Here is a 20,746-nt window from a genome sequence, read left to right on the forward strand (position 1 = left end):
CGTTCCCATAATCATCCTGGCCTTAACCTTCTTTAGTCACTGTACTCACCCATACAGTTTCTTCCCTGTTCCCATTCCAGCATTACACAGTCTTCACTCCACCATCACACCCAGTCTTTTTATTTCTCTCCTTTTCCACTACTTCCCCTCCCCATCTCTCCCCTGCCCTCCATCTAATCTGCAGCACTTCACTGTCTGTCACCCCCACCATACTATCCCTCCCCCTCCCTGCTCCAGCCTCCTCTTTATCACCACCCAGTCACCACTCCCATCATGCACTTGTGCTGCTGCTCACAGTGTGGTCTCAGTTGCCTGAGACTGCAGTTTTGTGTGTGTGTGCGGGGGGGGGGGGGGGGGGGGGGGGGGGGGGGGGGGGTTGGCACCTGCGCGCACACCTCTTGCATTTGAATTTCTTATTTACTGCGACAAAACCACCACCTCCATTTCCCAGTGTGTGTGTGTGTGTGTGTGTGTGTGTGTGTGTGTGTGTGTGTGTGTGTCCGTCCGTCCGTCCGTGTGTCTGTCACCTGTTGTTGACGAACGCCTTAACGGCCACTTTTTGTTGTGCCTATCTGCAACTCAGCATTTCCGCTGTATAGTGAGTAGCAACTTTCCTCTTCATAATATTGTTACATTCCATCCTGGATTGTCCGTTGTTTGATGATTAAAGTATGATTGGGGAGCTTATGTACAAGTGAACTAAGGTTTTCTCTAAAGTTTTTGGTTATATCAGTGGATGAGTCTGGTGGGCAATAGAAGGACCCAATTTCCAATTATTATTTTATGTCCACCTCTGATATGGAGTCTTGCCCAAACAATCTCACATCCAGCTTCAATTTCTACCTCTGTGCATTTGAGTTTCTTATTTACTGCGACAAAACCACCACCCCCATTTCCCATTTTCCTATCCTTTTGATATACACTTAAATTTTCCCCCAAACTCGCACTGCTATCAATTTCAGGTTTCAACCAGCTTTCTGTACCTAGTATTGTACGAGTTTCACTGCTTTTCGTTAGCCCTTCAAACTCTGGCAGTTTGTTGTGAATGCTCCGGCAGTTTACCATTAGGATTTTAATACTCTCACCTGTGGGAGGCATTTCTTTTGATCTTACACTGATATTTCTTGATTTCCTACAGTTATCATTATCTCGATTGGATGGAGAGTTGAGTGATATAAAAAAAACCCTTGTGTGCACCCCACACACAGTTAGCTATCTGAGTAGTAGGCTCTCATGTGTAGTACACACCAGAACAATTTAGGGGAACCTTACACTTCTCAACCGTATGGCACATGTCCAGGAAGCTGCAGCCTAACTTGTCATAGAACTTTCAAACTCTCTGGTTCAGTCTTTCCATTCAACTTGGAACCAAAATGTCATGATAAATTCTGGGGACAATGCTGCAAATTGTGAGCTTCATTGAAACTCCACACATACAGCTAGTCTTCTAAACCTTTTTTGCCAGTCCCTGTAATAACCCAAGAATGACCTTGGAGCCCAGATGACAGGCATCATTTGTTCCAACATGCACCACAATCTGCAGTTGGTTGCACCCTGTTCTCTCAATGACTCCCAGAATAGCCTCTTCAACATGCTGAATGAGGTCCCCACGCATAAGTGCTGAGTGCACCAGGTGTCCTTTCCTGTCCCTTGCTGCCATTTCCCTTTGAGGTACCATCATTTGCTGTACATTTGAACTGCTGACGATTAATAGACCCTACCTTTTTGTGTTTGTCACCTCCTGACACTGGACAAAACAGGTTTCCCCAAAACGGGTGAAGTGAGTCCCACTGGTTCAGTTTCAGTATTACTCCCTATGGCATTACATTTAGGGGCAACTTACGTTTCTTGACAATGAATTTCCTTACGTCAGAAAAAAAGGTAATCAGAAGGATCTATGGTGTCAGTTAATGATCTTTGTACAGACCACTGTTGAGTATCCTGAATTCTTACCGTGCCATCCCTGTAAATATATTTTCTCATGGGATTCGTGTTTAATGACACGGAATCATTCAAAAGGAACTACACAATTAACTTAGAGACAAGGTAACATGCATCATAAACAGCAATGCAGAGTGGATGTGACCATTTGCAAGCTGGCCATCTATGTTTGTATCTAAGTTGTCATTTGGAAAGAAGCCTGGGATAATAAGAAATCGGCTGGTCTGTGCATGTAGAGGGTTAGCTATGTGGTGCCGAGGAACTCCTTGATCCCCGGAAGCCATGAGCAAAGGTAATGGCATCTCATGTTGAACACTGAGAAAGGTGGAAAACTGGTAATGCCCTGAGTCCACAATTAAGTACTAACCAGTAGCAGGTTACAGTCTTGAAGGAACAATTTATGTTCCCTCCTATACACCTAAGGAGCGCACATGCTTAAGTGGTGTGCTAATTAAGAAAATGGCAGTACATAATGGGGAGCACTGAAAGAGCCTTGCAGGCTGGTTCTAACACATTAACACAAAAGATAACAACTACAGTAACATTTGAAATTGGCTAATGCCTCTTAATTGAGGAGGGTCTGGACAGATGGACCACGAGTGGCCTGTAACCTACATTTGATGTCGTCTAGTGGCATGGGAAATTTCTTCAACAGTGTGCTTGGCGGCAAGGGAGTGCCTAAACAGCTGGGGATAGTATAGTAATAAATGGGACTGGTAGTCCTAGTGCGCAATGCATTATTTGCACTACACTGCACGCAGTATTCCAATTGCTGATACCGAGTGGATGAACCAGGCATCCAGCATAAGGCTTTGTATTCTTGTAGTCAGTAGAATCGCCTCAAGAAGATGCAGCTCAGGAAGGTGACATGGAAAAAACTCAGTAGCACTCCTCTTATTAAATGGACCGCAACAGGGCAACAACAATGAGCACAGGTAAGAATTCTGTGGTTTGCACGTACCCCAGTGAAATGCGGCACATGATACACGGACCATGTGACATTGCGCGGGCGAGCTGGCGAGAGCACAGCTGGGGATGTTGCTTGTCAAAGTGGAACAAGGGACTGGTCAAGTGACGGTTCAGCTTGCCTAACATCCAGAAAGCATGGCCGTCTCAGCCCTCCCTCCGGTGGGAGTGACCAGCAGGGGTGTTGTAGGACCAGTTTCCAGTCTACGCAGTTCGCCATATGCTGCTACAGATGGAGGTAAGGGAAGAAGTCAACACACAGTTCCCCCCTTTTGAGAGGAAAACACTGGTGTCAACTGCTCAAAGGGTACTTGAAACTGACTGACATGCTTGCTGTGAGGCATGCAAGGGTTGTTGCTGTTGTGCTTGTGCTGTGGCTTCCAGTGAAAGGAGGGGCATGGGCGGTTCCTGCGTACAGTGTTGGGAGCATTTGAAGTAGTGTCGTTGCTCCAATCGTGAAGGTGCTAGCGGCGGTGGTGACGACACTGTTGAGCATGGCTGGCGCCTGTGTAGGAGGGGCTCTGCCTGTGTCGTTTGCGAAAAGGGTAGTGCAGTGGCGACATCGGGGTCCCAGGCACTGGGGCGTGTGTCACTCATGTAGCCGGTTGGTGGTGAACAAGTGTCAGCTTAAGCTGATGGTGTGTCAGGCACGACATCCGCGGTTGCATCAACTGGTGGTATGTCACGGACACCAGATGGGAAGGTGTTGGCCTGTGTTGTATCAGGTGCATTTTTGATGGTGCTGTGCTGGATACAGTGATAGGTGAGGGCAACCCTGTCTCAATGGTGCTGTGCTCATTAGCTGGAGGAGACTCTAGAACACAGGCTAGATTCAGCCTGCCTATGGAGAAAATTTTCACGACCCCTTTCAGACAAATGGAGAATGTCTTGTCACAACGTCGCAACACAAAGTGTGGACCTGAATAGTGAGGGCAAAGAGGCAGCCGGTATGCGTCCATCGAAAACATGACGTGTGCATGCTGTCAGGTCCCTGTGGATAAAGGTACAGTGCACACCGTGCTGTTGTGGAGGTGTTGGTCGCAGTTGGGTCGTGTAGCCTTGGAGATGCCACATGAAACCTGGAATGGGGCTGTCAGGAGGGAACGGGGTCACTTCCAAAAACTCACCGGGAATGGCAGGTGGGTGTCTGTATACCAGCTCGGCAGCCAAAGTTTCCACAGGTCTAGAAGTACCAGGGGCAGTGCAGCAGACCAGTCACAAGAAAATTGCATGTGAGGGCAGCTTTAAGTGTGTGCTGGAACCACTCCACCATTCTGTTAGCTGCAGGGTGGTAGCTGGTGGTATGGTGGAAATTGGAGCTGCAGGTAGCTGCCAGAGATCGGAAGAGGGCCAAGGTGAACTGGCACCCACTATCTGTAGTGATGTCACATGGGCATCTGAAGCAGGACAGCCAGATTGGAACGAAGGCTGCAGCAATGGTTTTGGCTGAAATGTCTGGGATAGGGATGGCCTCTGGCCAGTGAGTAAATATGTCGATAACTGTCAACAGATATCGATACCCGTTGGAGGATGGTATTCCAATTTCTGGTACCGGGCAGACAAACTGGGCGTCCAGCATCAGCCTTTGTACTCCTGCAGTCTGTAGTACCACCTCGAGAAGACGCAGCTCAGGAAGACAGCATGGAAAAAAAAACGTAATAGCACTGTTCTTATTAAATGGACCACAACAGGATGACAACAACATGCATGGGGTAAGAATTTTGTGGTTCATGCATATCCCTGTGAAATGCGGCGGCGTTGCACAAACGAGCTGGTAAGAGAATGGCCGGAGCTGTTGCCTTGTCAGAGCTGAACAAGAGACTGGCCGAGCGATGGTTCAGCACGCCTAGCATCTGGAAAGCGTGACCATCTAAGTTCTCCGTCCAGTGGAAGTGTCCAAGGGGGCTGTTGTAGGGCTGGTTTCCAGTCTTTGCAGCCTGTTGTCTGTTGCTACAGATGGAGGCAAGTGAAGGAGTCACCACAGTTTTGTTGCATGGAAATAAAACTGTCTTATTCAAGATTAATATGTCATATGCCACCTTCACTCAACACACCCATGACCTTTGATTTCTAAATTTTAATTAAAAGTTTGAGGAGCTGCACCTATCAAATTTCAGGAATGTATTGCAGCATGTATAGTCACTCTTTGACAATGAGAAAGCAATAGTTAATGACAGGGACCATACCTTGTTTCACTGACTTTCTGACAAGTTGCCAGGCAATTTATTTTGTTACATAGTGTTAAAATTTATACTTCAGGTTGGCATCTCACAAACAATTTGCAAAAATTAGTTTGGACTTTGACAACACTTCCTTAACAATTTTAAAGGATGCTGTTCACAATTCTCCAAGTACATTTTCAGCAGGATTCCAGCAGAATTAAAAAATAGATATGGTGAACCCCAGAATTTCAAATCAAAGTTGATAGACTTTCTGGTGGAATGTCCATTTGTTATACATTAGAGTTTATTACAATAAATCAGAGCTTCTACTGTATTATGTCACCTATTTTTATAAAAGGTAAAGCTCTCCTAAAACTGATGGTTGGTTTGAACAATGCAGCACTTTACTTGCCATGATCCTGTTCAAGGTAACACTGACACCCACAAACCTTTGAATTGACTTCCCCTGTTTATTATATGTGGAAACATAGCTTAATGGTGACTGTAAACCATTGTGCAACTTAAAGTCTTTCACATACAGATATTACTGAGAGAGGTGAAGGGAGCGATAAATAACAGGAAAAGCACCAGGATTTGTAATATGAGCCTTACTTGTACAATAATTTTATTTGTTTTAGTGAAATTATTTTTTTAACCTGTTTTATCAGTATCCTGTGGATTGTTTAGTGTCTTATTCTATGAGCAGGTGGCTTTAGTGCAAATGATTATATGGAACTTAATGTGAAATAAAATAAACAAGTCAGGAAACAGCTCAAAGTTTCTGGGGTATGCAGACTATGAAGTAGCCATTGAATCTACCCACACTGTGCTAATGACTATACTCTACAAGTGAACAGAAAAGACTGCTCTAGTCACAGGATGAAATTGACAAATCATGTGTACAGATTTTGTTTTTCTACTCATTTTTTGTTTGGAAGGATGATTCCAGTTAAATTTTCTATGTAATGTTTATATTTCAAATAAAAGGGTTTATCTCAGAGTTTCTTGAGGGTAATTCTGTATTTGTGAATATATTCAATTCCTTCAAGACTACTCACATTGGTAGTTCTTTTTTGTTCAATGTGTAAAACCTCAATGGCTCATTCTCCACAGTCCACTGTATGTCGTTCTGTTTTAAAGTGGTGAAAGAAAACTGATGGGTTACTATCGCTATCTCTAATGTGTTCTCGGTATTGAATACTGACATTCCGTCCAGTTTGACCAATACAGAATCTGTCAAATGCTTTAACGGAATTTTACATATTGCACAGAAAGGTCCGCTAATGAGTATTCTTGAAGAAATCAAAATATATTCATTCACACAAAATTACCCTCACGAAATTCTAAATAACAGACTGATTTGAAACATAAACATTACATAAAAAATTTTATCGAAATTTTGAGTGTGTGTGTGTGTGTGTGTGTGTGTGTGTGTGAACGGCACATAGTTGGTTTATTATGATTACATCCACATAAAAAGCTATAAGTTGTAACGTGCGTGTTTCAACCGAATACTGCTCCTCCATTCTCAACAGTTAAAAAACTGGCAGACAGATTCACATGAAATTGTATTTGTCTTGAACAGCTATTTCACCATTTACGAAAAATGTGTGACAAAATGTTGTGGCCCAACTAAAATCATGATTATTTCCTTCCATGTGCAAGAACACTTACTAGTATCTTAGTGTTGCTAAATGACATTATTTGCTTATATAGACTTGGACAACACTGCTTGCTGCTTTTTATATTTTTATTTGTCCAGTCTGGTATCGAGCTACATGCTCACTGTTAGCAGTGTTATAGAAGATACACAATAATATAATACACAATATTACAATACAGTAATTATGTGATATGGAAGTTAGGATGTGTTTATAATTTTGCATATTTTGCATTAGAAAGTCTAGTATTTACTTTTATCTTATTTTTATAGCTTCACAGAATTTTTGCAAATGTTTATGGAGGCATTCTATTATCTGGTTTCCAGCATGTTCTCATATTGGTATGAATGAGGCAAACTGTGCTGTATAATAATACCAGCGATATATTTTGTAATCAAAGATATTCCTTTCTGTGTATCGCTGCCTTCTCTATACATACAAATAATGTCATTTATCAACTACATAAAGGCTGCAAGATACTTCGAATAACAATAGGTATCTTAATGAACTACCAAGTTTTTATAAAAAATTAATGTGTTGCTGTATTACCAGAACACACTATCATTTCTATTTTTCATTATATTATTACTCACCTGAACTGTTGATAGCCTGGCCAAGATAGTCCGTTTAAGATAAACTTGTTCCTGCAGAAACTGTGGTGAATAAAACTCATCTCCATTCAAATCTGGCCGCCGAGCAGAGAAGCTCACATTCAAGATTTTTGCATCAACATCAGTATCATCCTAAAGTGAAAACGTATCAGTCTTTGTTTATGAAAGCCAAATGATTGCTTTTACATTTTCTATGGTAAACCTCTGATCAGTTTTAAGGGATGGAGAACAGAGCAAAACCAGATTAACATACCATTTGATATAGAATACTCATCTAATAAGTACAAATTTATGATGCAAATGAAGAGTCAGTATAAGAGTTAAAGAGATAATAGTCTCATGAATAAATGTATCCTTAGCGTTAATGAAAACAGTTTCTCAACCCTGCATATGAAGTTCTAAAACACACACACACACACACACACACACACACACAAAATGTACGATCCTTGAGGTCCTGAATACACCATTAAGAAATTAAAAGACAATGGTGTGCAAGCATTCCTTATTAGCTCAAAATACGTTATGTTTCATAATACAGCGCTTGGCATATGTTTTAATTCGTTCATGGCGTCAAACAATCCTCCTTTACAGATTCTCTTTAGTCTTTTGCTCACAACAGCCTGAGTCTCCACAGAAGAGTTGGATCTTGCATCTGTCATGTGTACTTTCAGTTTAGGGAAAAGAAAATACAAGTGTCTGTCCAGAAACTCATGAATTGCACTGAATATCCAGTCCTGTGTTAGGCAGACATGCAGCATGATTAACAGTGTTAGAAAAAGAGTGTTGACATAATTTAGAAATTAGTTTAAAGATGACAGATTCATCAATCACAATTGATACAAAAATAAAGTATTATATTATGAAAAACATCTCCTCAATCAAAGAGAAAGACAATGAATACACACACACACACACACACACACACACACACACACGTCTCAAGGTTATGGGTATGATTCAGAAAGAAGGAACTTAGGTCCCGTGTGAGCTGAAACCAAGAGACACTGAACGATATTTGTGTGTTTGTGAACAGTTGCTTAAGAGGCAAAAACAGAAGGGATTTCTGCATTGCATTGTGACTGGGGATGAAAAAATGGGCTCATTATGATAACCCTAAACGCAAATAATCATGGGGATATACCGGCCATGCTTCCACGTCGACGGCCAAACCGAATATTCACAGCTCCAAGATGCATTTGATGGGACCAGCTCGACGTCGCGTACTGTGAGGTGTTAAAAACAAGTGCAACAATCACAGGTGCTTTTTATCGAATGCAATTAATGCATTTGAGCAGAGGATTAAGACAAATGGCACATACACAGTCACAAGCAGACATTGCTTGTGACTGTGTATGTGTGGATGGATGTGTGTGTGTGCGCGCGCGCGCGAGTGTATACCTGTCCTTTTTTCCCCCTACGGTAAGTCTTTCCGCTCCCGGGATTGGAATGACTCCTTACCCTCTCCCTTAAAACCCACATCCTTTCATCTTTCCCTCTCCTTTCCTCTTTCCTGATGAAGCAACCGTTGGTTGCGAAAGCTTGAATTTTGTGTGTATGTTTGTTTGTGTGTCTATCAACCTGCCAGCGCTTTCGTTTGGTAAGTTACATCATCTTTGTTTTTAGATATATTTTTCCCACGTGGAATGTTTCCCTCTATATATATATATATATATATAGTTATAATAGAAGGAAACATTCCACGAAGGAAAAATATATCTAAAAACAAAGATGATGTGACTTACCAAATGAAAGTGCTGGCAGGTCGACAGACACACAAACGAACACAAACATACACACAAAATTCAAGCTTTCGCAACAAACTGTTGCCTCATCAGGAAAGAGGGAAGGAGAGGGAAAGACGAAAGGATGTGGGTTTTAAGGGAGAGGGTAAGGATTCATTCCAGTCCCGGGAGCGGAAAGACTTACCTTAGGGGGAAAAAAGGACGGGTACACACTCGCACACACACACCTCACATATACAGACACAAGCAGACATATTTAAAGACAAAGAGTTTGGGCAGAGATGTCAGTCGAGGCAGAAGTGCAGAGGCAAAGATGTTGTTGAATGACAGGTGAGGTATGAGTGGCGGCAACTTGAAATTAGCGGAGATTGAGGCCTGGTGGATAACGGGAAGAGAGGATATATTGAAGAGCAAGTTCCCATCTCCGGAGTTCGGATAGGTTGGTATTAGTAGGAAGTATCCAGATAACCCGGACGGTGTAACACTGCGCCAAGATGTGCTGGTCGTGCACCAAGGCATGTTTAGCCACAGGGTGATCCTCATTACCAACAAACACTGTCTGCCTGTGTCCATTCATGCGAATGGACAGTTTGTTGCTGGTCATTCCCACATAGAATGCATCACAGTGTAGGCAGGTCAGTTGGTAGATCACGTGGGTGCTTTCACACGTGGCTCTGCCTTTGATTGTGTACACCTTCCGGGTTACAGGACTGGAGTAGGTGGTGGTGGGAGGGTGCATGGGACAGGTTTTACACCGGGGGCGGTTACAAGGGTAGGAGCCAGAGGGTAGGGAAGGTGGTTTGGGGATTTCATAGGGATGAACTAAGAGGTTACGAAGGTTAGGTGGACGGCGGAAAGACACTCTTGGTGGAGTGGGGAGGATTTCATGAAGGATGGATCTCATTTCAGGGCAGGATTTGAGGAAGTCGTATCCCTGCTGGAGAGCCACATTCAGAATCTGATCCAGTCCCGGATAGTATCCTGTCACAAGGGGGCACTTTTGTGGTTCTTCTGTGGGAGGTTCTGGGTTTGAGAGGATGAGGAAGTGGCTCTGGTTATTTGCTTCTGTACCAGATCGGGAGGGTAGTTGCGGGATGCGAAAGCTGTTGTCAGGTTGTTGGTGTAATGCTTCAGGGATTCCGGACTGGAGCAGATTCGTTTGCCACGAAGACCTAGGCTGTAGGGAAGGGACCGTTTGATGTGGAATGGGTTCACCTGGTCCTACTCCAAATCCCATGCCACTTTCCTTGATGTTGACCTTCACCTGTCCAATGGCCAGCTTCACACGTCCGTCCACATCAAACCCACCAACAAGCAACAGTACCTCCATTACGACAGCTGCCACCCATTCCACATCAAACGGTCCCTTCCCTACAGCCTAGGTCTTCGTGGCAAACGAATCTGCTCCAGTCCGGAATCCCTGAAGCATTACACCAACAACCTGACAACAGCTTTCGCATCCCGCAACTACCCTCCCGACCTGGTACAGAAGCAAATAACCAGAGCCACTTCCTCATCCTCTCAAACCCAGAACCTCCCACAGAAGAACCACAAAAGTGCCCCACTGGTGACAGGATACTTTCCGGGACTGGATCAGATTCTGAATGTGGCTCTCCAACAGGGATACGACTTCCTCAAATCCTGCCCTGAAATGAGATCCATCCTTCATGAAATCCTCCCCACTCCACCAAGAGTGTCTTTCCGCCGTCCACCTAACCTTCGTAACCTCTTAGTTCATCCCTATGAAATCCCCAAACCACCTTCCCTACCCTCTGGCTCCTACCCTTGTAACCGCCCCCGGTGTAAAACCTGTCCCATGCACCCTCCCACCACCACCTACTCCAGTCCTGTAACCCGGAAGGTGTACACAATCAAAGGCAGAGCCACGTGTGAAAGCACCCACGTGATCTACCAACTGACCTGCCTACACTGTGATGCATTCTATGTGGGAATGACCAGCAACAAACTGTCCATTCGCATGAATGGACACAGGCAGACAGTGTTTGTTGGTAATGAGGATCACCCTGTGGCTAAACATGCCTTGGTGCACGACCAGCACATCTTGGCGCAGTGTTACACCGTCCGGGTTATCTGGATACTTCCTACTAATACCAACCTATCCGAAGTCCGGAGATGGGAACTTGCTCTTCAATATATCCTCTCTTCCCGTTATCCACCAGGCCTCAATCTCCGCTAATTTCAAGTTGCCGCCACTCATACCTCACCTGTCATTCAACAACATCTTTGCCTCTGCACTTCTGCCTCGACTGACATCTCTGCCCAAACTCTTTGTCTTTAAATATGTCTGCTTGTGTCTGTATATGTGAGGTGTGTGTGTGCGAGTGTGTACCCGTCCTTTTTTCCCCCTAAGGTAAGTCTTTCTGCTCCCGGGACTGGAATGACTCCTTACCCTCTCCCTTAAAACCCACATCCTTTCGTCTTTCCCTCTCCTTCCCTCTTTCCTGATGAGGCAACAGTTTGTTGCGAAAGCTTGAATTTTGTGTGTATGTTTGTGTTCGTTTGTGTGTCTGTCGACCTGCCAGCACTTTCATTTGGTAAGTCACATCATCTTTGTTTTTATATATATGTTTTGGTAGAGCACTTGCCCGCGAAAGGCAAAGGTCCCGAGTTCGAGTCTCGGTCGGGCACACAGTTTTAATCTGCCAGGAAGTTTCATATCAGCGCACACTCCGCTGCAGAGTGAAAATCTCATTCTTTAAATGGTGTTATTACACTGATCTTGCAATACTGAAAGTGAATTGGAATATATGTAGGGAAATACTGTTTAATATCACATGCAGCTCACAAATGACAGGGGGACATTAATGCATAGTAATAGAACAAAAAACATCCCAAGTCCCGATTTTTACCCGATATCCACGTGTCAGTTAAAGACTGTATCAACTTGATGCAAACACAAGGCTTTGTAGTAACACTGTAGTACACTACTCACTGGATTACATTTCTGAATGCCTTAATACGGATCAGACTTCTGGAATGCTCATGTACTGTAGTGTCCAAGATCCAGTCCAGTATAAATTTGTAACTTATCTGATACAGTTAACACATACAGTCCACAAAAGGAGCAGAAAAATTCCATCTTAATAACCTAGCATTGCAGAAACACTCAACCTATCTTCATAATCTAAAAATTAGACAGTGTCATTGCCTAACAGAAAGTCACTAAAGTAGTGATAAAAACTAAGACTAGTACTGGGTAACTGCACAACAACATGTTTCCCTTATTTTATCAATATTCTTATTTATGAAGCCCATCAATGTCAGTAATGAAAATGTCACTAAATAATTTCTTACCTGTATGCTAAACACAAAAATATTTTCCTTTGGACATGGGATGATAGCTGCTAATCCTTCAATGAAAAATGTGAGCAGAGGTGAAAGGAAAGCCTCTTCAGTCATATCATTTAAACGCACTGTTATCGAATTAAAAAGCATTTCTTCAGTAACAAGACGAACTGTCAGCTGCATAAGTGCTTTCACTTCATTCACTCCATCTAAAAGTGAAACAATATATACATCTAACTACTCAATCGCACTTAAAACCTCAAAAAGAAAAAAATATTAAAACATGCAACAACTAGATAACATGACACATGAATTATCATTCAACTAATAAGATTTAAAAATGTACTGTATACACTTCTAAGCATTTCGGTGGAAATAAAAAATTTTCTACCATGTTTTAAAATAAATGCTTGAAACTGGGGTCCACAGCCTGCACGAAATTAAGTGGTACCACCCTTCCTTTATTTGTCTGCAACTACTAGACAAAAATCTACACATTTTACAGTATAACACAAGTAGATGATGGAAATTTGCAGGTGATCCTCCAGATGGACTTATATCACTAGAATATGGCCATAGAGGCCAAATTCAGTTCACTGTTTAACATAATGACTTTTATCTAATGATTACAGCTAAAGACAAGAAAAGTTGTATCACTTAATAATTTTTGATCCTCATCTGCTGGAGTTTGTTTTAAGTACTTTTCTTTACAGTCAACTAATTGTTTAATCGTAATATTTTAATCAAAGACCAGCAATAAGTCTTTTGGTAAGGATGCATAGGAACTTTCCATCATTACTCACTTAGTTGGTTAACTAATGTAGTAACATTAGTTATGTAATGAAAAATAAAGGACTCAAAAATGAAACAATGGGAACTCCAGGTAGAAATATCAACAATGTAGGAAATGACAGATTGCTACTTACCATAAAGAAGACACGTAAAGTTGCAAACAGGCACAATTAAAAGACACTTGTATGAAGCTTTCAGCCACAACCTTCATCAGTGAGAAAGAAACCCACACCATTCACACACACAAGTTAGCACACTTCATGCACACAAGAGTGTCAACTCCAGCATCTCTGGCCCATACGGAGCGCTTGCTTGTGTGTATGAACGGTGTTTGTGTGTCTCTCTTTCACTGATGAAGGCTGTGGTCGAAAGCTTTATGTAAGTGTCTTTTAATTGTGCCTGTCTGCAACTTAATGTGTCTTCTTTATGGTAAGTAGCAATCTGCCTTGTCCTACACTGTTGGACTCAAAAATGAATTCTTCCAATTTTATGCAGTCAGTGAAGTGTTTACAAACCTCAAGTTTGAGAGTTATAGCAGAAGGGCAGCAGTGTGAAAAACTTAATACTTAATCTCCAACTTTTACAATTCTCTTCAAAGAACAACATATGAAAAATGTCTTATAAGGTTAGGAAATGAGAAGTCAGTGTCATTCCTGGGTTCCCTTCTGCACATCGTTCTTAAAATCAAGATGAAAACAAGGCCCTGTTAGCATACAGCCATTTATAAAGCATTTCTTATAATTTTTTTCTTTAACTGCTGAATAAAACTTTTCTTTGTAATAAAGGATCATATATACATAACAACAGCCTCATATTACTACTGGATCTAACACAAGGTAAGATCTGCCTACTGTAAATGGACCCCCCTGTGTGTGTTGAGAAAGGATGCATATGCTCCAAGGGTTCAGTAATATCTGTACAGGTTCAATATTTGAGAAAAAAAGATTAGTTTTATTTACGTGTATCTGAAAGCCTGTGACACTTTTCTCATATGTTTTTACTGTGAAGTTCTTCACCACTAGTCTCTTTTGTAAAGCCTCGCTCATAAGACTGAATATGATCCAATATGACCAAATAAAATATGTTGTTAGTATTTAACAATGAAAATCAATTCTTCAAACACTATGTTTAGTTCAGCAAACGCAGATAAAAAATTATATTACATGTGTTGTATCTGTCAGAATAAAACTTCACTCCTACACTCACTTGGAAATCGTGGCACTGGTCTCAATCAAATGAATTAATGAATGTGGTTAGCAGAAATTATGAAAGACTGTGCATTGGGAAGAGCAAGTTGTACTTTATCTTCCAATAACTCAATAACCTTATCATCAGTTTCTGTCTACTTACTAGTTTAAATTGCCCTAACACCTCAACTATTCTAATTTCTACTGAACTTACGATGAATATAACAACAGCAAAACCAAGTGTAACAGTTTATGTACCTGTAACTGAGACTTCCATTGTTGCTAACTTTGGAACATTTGTATTAAGTTGAGGAGATAATGACAACTGTCCAGAGCTTTCATTCAGATGCACAAGATTTGCATTATTTCCACTCAGAATTTTAAATTGTAGCTTATCCGACACATCTGCATCAAATGCAGGAATGCGGCCAATGGCCCCACTTGGAAAACAATCACGAAAATTGTTGAACATAACCTGGAAGAAAGAGTGACTTATTATTACATTAACACAAGTTTCGGGAAGAAAACGATAAATACAAACGAGGAAAAGCAGATACCACAACCTGATCGATGCGTGATACATAATGGATAGCATGGGCTAGCCTAACTTTCAAGAAACTACTCTCTTTTATAATTTTAAGTATACACTCTTACTCACAACCTCACAGGCATCCAACCTCCTTCTGGTTATGAAGCGGCTCCATCTTCAAACAGTACTGCTCTGGACCTATACAGGTGCAGCAAATCCTCTGTCAAGGCTTTGGCCACTAACTGTCCATATACATGAATGACCACTGCCAAAATGAAATAAAGATGAAGGTTGTCTACCTCACTGCAGAGCATGTAATGATTATGGTGCGTCCACAGCTCGTGGTCTCGCGGTCGTGTTCTTGCTTCCCAAGCATGGGGTCCCGGGTTCGATTCCTGGCGGGTCAGGGATTTTCACCTGCCTCGAGATGACTGGGTGTTTGTGCTGTCTTCATCATTTCATCATCATTCCTCAAAGTGGTGAGATTGGACTGAGCAAAGGTTGGGAATTTGTACGGGCGCTGATAACCGCGCAGTTGAGCGCCCCACAAACCAAACATGATCATCATCAATGGTTATGGTTGACTTTAATGGCTGCATCAACTTGTGTTATCTCTGCCTGCCTCGCCCCCTCCCAAAACACACACACACACACACACACACACACACACACACACACACACACACACACACACAGCTTCTTCTCTGGTGGTAACCAACCATCTAACACATTCTTAGATCAAACTGTATTCTTGACCTCAATCTCTAGTAGTCTCTGTCCTTCATCTGACTCTGCTCCTCACCTAAATTCTTGCCCTTATCTCACCAGGCTCATGCTTCTTACTTTAGTTATGTTTGGAATCTTATGATTCTTGTATCACTGTATCTCTTCATCCTAGCTTCTATCCCCAGAAACACAAGTCTGCAATGTGAAACTACCCATCCCACACCTAGATTTTACATCTACATACATACACCACAACACACCGTATGGTGACTGGCGGGGGATAACCTGTACCACTACAAGTCATTTCCTTTCCTGTTCCACTCGCAAACAGTGAGGGAAAAACAACTGTCTATATGCCTCCATATGGACCCTAATTTCTTGTATCTTATCTCCATGGTCCTTTTGTGAAAAATATGATGGCAGCAATAGAATCATTCTGCAGTCAGCTTCAGATAACGGTTCTCTAAACTTTCTCAATAGTGTTTCTTGAAAAGAATGTTGCCTTCCCTCCAGGGATCCACATTTGAGTTCCCAAAGCGTCTCCATAATAGTTACATGTTGTTCAAACATACCGGTAACAAATCTAGCAGCTCATCACTGAATTGCTTCAATGCCTTCTTTTAATCCTGCCTAATATAGATCCTGAACACTCGAGTAGTACTCAAGAAATATGTCACACTAGCATCTTATATGCGGTCTCCTTTACAGATGAACCACACTTTCCCAACATTCTCCAAATAACCAAAGTAGACCATTCACCTTCTCTACCACAATCCTCTCATGCTCATTCCATTTCACACTGCTTTGTGACATTACACCCGGATATTTAAACGATGTGACTGTGTCAAGCAGGACACTACTAATGCTGTGTTCGAACATTAAGGGTTTGTTTTTCCTGCTCATCTGTATTAACTTACATTTTTTCTAGATTTAGAGACAGCTGCCATTCACCACACCAACTAAAATTTTTATCTATGTCGTCTTGTATCCTCCACCAGTCAGTCAATGGCCAACACCTTCCCATACTCCACAGCATCATCAGCAAATAACTGCAGATTGCTGCCCATCCTGCCCACCAGATTATTTATATATGTATTGAAAATGTTAGTGGTCCTACCACATTTCCCTGGGGCACTCTTGTGACACCCTTGTCTCCAATGAACATTTGCCATCAAGGTCACGTTATTGATTTCTATTACTTAAAAGTCTTTGAGCCACTCGCATATCTGGAAACCTAATCCACATGCTCATACCTTCATTAACAGTCTCCAGTGGGGCACCATGTCGAATGTTTTCCACAAATCTATAAATACGGTATTTACCTGTTGCCCTTCATCCATAGTTCATAGTAATCACATAAGAAAAGAGCAAGCTGACTTTTGCACAAGTGATGGTTTCTAAAACTGTGCCGATTTTGACGACATAAGCTTCTCCGTCTCCGGAAAATTTATTATATTTGAACTGAGAATATGTTCAAAAATTCTGCAGAAAATCAATGTTAGGGATACTGGTTTGTAGCTTTGCGGGTGCAGTCTTTTTCCCTTCTTACATACAGGAGTCAACTGCACTTATTTCCAGTCACTCAGGAGTTTAAGCCGTGCAAGAGATTCACGAAAAGTGCAAGAGAAGTAAGGGTACAATGCCACAGAATATTCTTTGTAAAATCAAATTAGGACTTCACCTGGACATGATGACTTATTTGTTTTCAACTCTTTCTGTTGTTTCTCTATCCCAGGGATGCTTATTGCTGTGTCATCCATATAGGAGTCAGCTTGATGGTAAGAGAACAGTAACAGTATATTTCCTCAGGTTCTCAGTCAGACCTTATGCTAAGCTATGACGATGGTAGTTGTATGCTTTGTGCATAGATCTTTTCACAGATGCACGTATGTCTACTACCTTTGCCTATTGTCATTTGCACATTCTCTTTTGAACCGAGGGTGCAACAGTCTTAGCCACTTCAGCATTTTACAAATTTTGTTGTTAAACCACGGTGGGTCTTTTCTGTCCTTAATCTACTTACTAGGCACGTAGTTCTCCAGACATGATTTACAATGTGTTTAAACTTTACCCATAATTCTTCTACAGCCACCTTACTGGAACTAAGTGATGTCAATTCACTGTCTAAGTGAGTAGCTACAACTGCTTATATGCTCTTTCTAGCCTTCCTGACTAATATACACTATGTGATCAAAAGTATCCAGACACCTGGCTGAAAATGACTTACAAGTTTGTGGGACCCTCCATCGGTAATGTTTAAATCCAATATGGTGTTGGCCCACCCTTAGCCTTGATGACAGCTTCCACTCTCGCAGGCATATGTTCAATCAAGTGCTGGAAGGTTTCTTGGGGAATAGCAGCCCATTCTTCACGGAGTGCTGCCCTGAGGAGAGGTAGCGATGTCAGTTGGTGAGGCCTGGCATGAAGCCAGCGTTCCAAAATATCCCAAAGGTGTTCTATACGATTCAGGTCAGGGCTCTGTGCAGGCCAGTCCATTACAGGGATGTTATTATCGTGTAACCACTCCGCCACAAGCCGTGCCATATGAACAGGTGCTCGATCGTGTTGAAAGATGCAATCGCCATCCCCGAATTGCTCTTCAACAGAGGGAAGCAAGAAGGTGCTTAAAACATCAATGTAGGCCTGTGCTGTGATAGTGCCACGCAAAACAACAAGGGATGCAAGACCCCCTCCACGAAAAACACAACCACACCATACCACCACCGCCTCTGAATTTCACTGTTGCTACTACACAGGCTGGCAGATGACATTCACCAGGCATTCGCCATACCCACACCCTGCCATTGGATCGCCACATTGTTTACCGTGATTCATCAATCCACACAACTGTTTCCACTGTTCAATCGCCCAATGTTTACATCGTTATACTAAGTGAGGCATCGTTTGGGATTTACGAGTGTGATGCGTGGCTTATGAGCAGCCGCTCAACCATGAAATCCAAGTTTTCTCACCTCCTGCCTAACCGTCTGGAATTCCTGTGTGATGGTATGGGTAGATGGTTTGCCTATTACACATTATGATCCTCTTCAACTATTGGCACTTGCTGTCAGTCAACAAATGAGGTCGGCCTGTACACTTTTGTGCTGTACGTATCCCTTCACGAATCCACTTCACTGTCACATTGGAAACAGTGGACCTAGGGATGTTTAGGAGTGTGGAAATCTCACGTACAGACCTATGACACAAGTGACGCCCTATCACCTGACCAGTTTCTAAGTCCGTGAGTTCCGCAGAACGCCTCATTTTGCTCTCTAATGATGTCTAATGACTACTGAGGTCACTGATATGAAGTCCCTGGCAGTAGGTGGCAGCACAATGCACCTAATATGAAAAACGTATGTTCTGGGGGTGCCCAGATACTTTTGATCACATAGTGTATTAACTTTTGTAACCATAGTTGCTTTAATGACATCGTAATCACCAATACCCCTCTCTAAACTCATGCTTTCAATAAGGTCCGGCCTGTTTGTAGTTACAAGGGCTAAATATTTCCGTTGTGTGGGGGCTGCCGAACAAACTGCTCAAGACAGTTTTCAGAAAACATGTTCACAAGAACTTTGTAACACTGTCTGTCTGTACCCCTGCAATGAGTCCATAGGCTGACACTACCAAACTTTATATGCTCTCCCCCTCTTACCATCCCCCCCCCCCCCCCACCTCCTTGTCTCCTATTTACTGTCCTTGTTCGCCTTCACCTCCAGCAAGTTTATCCCATTTGCTCCAACCACTTTCATCCCCTTTAGCCACCACCATCTGAAATCCAGTGTTAGATAAAGACCTGATCCAGAGCACTATGTACATTACAGTATTCAGCTGTACGTATCTATGTTGCTCCATCATGTTTTCTAATTTCATCAACCCACCTACCTTTAAGGCTGATGGTCTCTTGATATCTAGCAAAATACTTGTTTGGTCCTGGCTACATGTCCTCTCCGCCTTCACTTAATTTCCATTACAGTCACAATTATGTCTTCCACTTCTATTTATTCTCTGACTCTTCATCCCCCCCCCCCCCCCCTCCCGCTCCCCACTCCTTGGCTTTTGCAATATTTTCTGTCAAGTGTCTTTCCACAGTCAAACAAGCAGCTGAAAACTTTCATCTTTTTCTTTTGCCTTTATCCTGTACCTACATGGGGTCAGTGTGGTTATTATTGGATGTGGCATTGTTAATGATAGAGGGTGGCCAAAAGGGCTTCGTATTGCCACCCCTCCATCCCGCCCAGGAGAAAATTTGTGCACCACAACGATCTGCATGTAGTGTTATCCATGTGAAAGGGTGTGAGCATTTTCTATATGTTTGCAAATTGTGTAACTGAGGTGGGACATGGGTACAAGCCCAGTATTCACCCACTCAGATGTGGGAAATCACCTGAAAACCACATTCAGGCTGGCCGGCATCCTGACCCTCAATGTTAATCCACAAGAGGAATTTAATCCAGAGCAAGCACATCTGCACAAATCCTGGCAGTGAGGAGCTAACATGCAAGGATCTCCAGGCAGGTAATGAGCTGCTGAGAACAGTTTTGCTGATACAGAATCTCATTACCAGACTCCTCTTTAAATTATGAATTTTCTCACTTCTGTGATGAAGTTAAAAGGAAGCTGCTGCACTGACACTTATTCTTTATTCGTATTGAGTCAAAAACTTTCTCAAAATCTGTGAATTCTACATAAAGTGGTAATTCATATTCATCAATCCATTCCATTATTCCATTACAATTTGCACATGCTATATTATCCTATACACATTTTAAAAGGCAACTTGATCCTTTGTTTCATTAAAATTCAATGTCTTTTTCATATATGTGATTGTTAACGAATATTTCCTACATTACAGGAAGGAGGCAGGTAGCTAAGACGTTAAAAACTATAGATCACTCTTTTTTCTTGGAAATGTAATAATTACAGCAGTTTTTTCAGTTTTCAAGACATCTTCTTTCACATACATTCTGCAAAAAATTATGCAGATTATTTCTGTACTACTTTCACCCAGCAGTAATGTTTTCTGCTGAAAGATCATCATCCTTTAGTGTCTTCCCCTTTGTCATACTCTGTATGGCTTTATATCTCTGGAATTACAACCAGATGTCATTATTTTC

General features: G+C 42.2%; 1 protein-coding gene across 1 annotated transcript in view; it reads right to left on the reverse strand.

Annotated features, from left to right (window-relative positions):
• Window positions 1–20,746, reverse strand: part of LOC126116362 (protocadherin-like wing polarity protein stan) — a 365,097-nt gene that overhangs the window by 259,440 nt on the left and 84,911 nt on the right. The window contains exons 9-11 of the mRNA XM_049915035.1: window positions 14,630–14,846; window positions 12,402–12,601; window positions 7,324–7,473 (exon numbers count right to left, since the gene is read on the reverse strand). Coding sequence (XP_049770992.1) covers window positions 7,324–7,473; window positions 12,402–12,601; window positions 14,630–14,846 — 567 coding nt within the window. The remainder of the gene's footprint in view (window positions 1–7,323; window positions 7,474–12,401; window positions 12,602–14,629; window positions 14,847–20,746) is intronic.

The sequence above is a fragment of the Schistocerca cancellata genome, chromosome 1 (genome assembly GCF_023864275.1).
Source record: "Schistocerca cancellata isolate TAMUIC-IGC-003103 chromosome 1, iqSchCanc2.1, whole genome shotgun sequence".
NCBI classification, from domain to species: domain Eukaryota; kingdom Metazoa; phylum Arthropoda; class Insecta; order Orthoptera; family Acrididae; genus Schistocerca; species Schistocerca cancellata.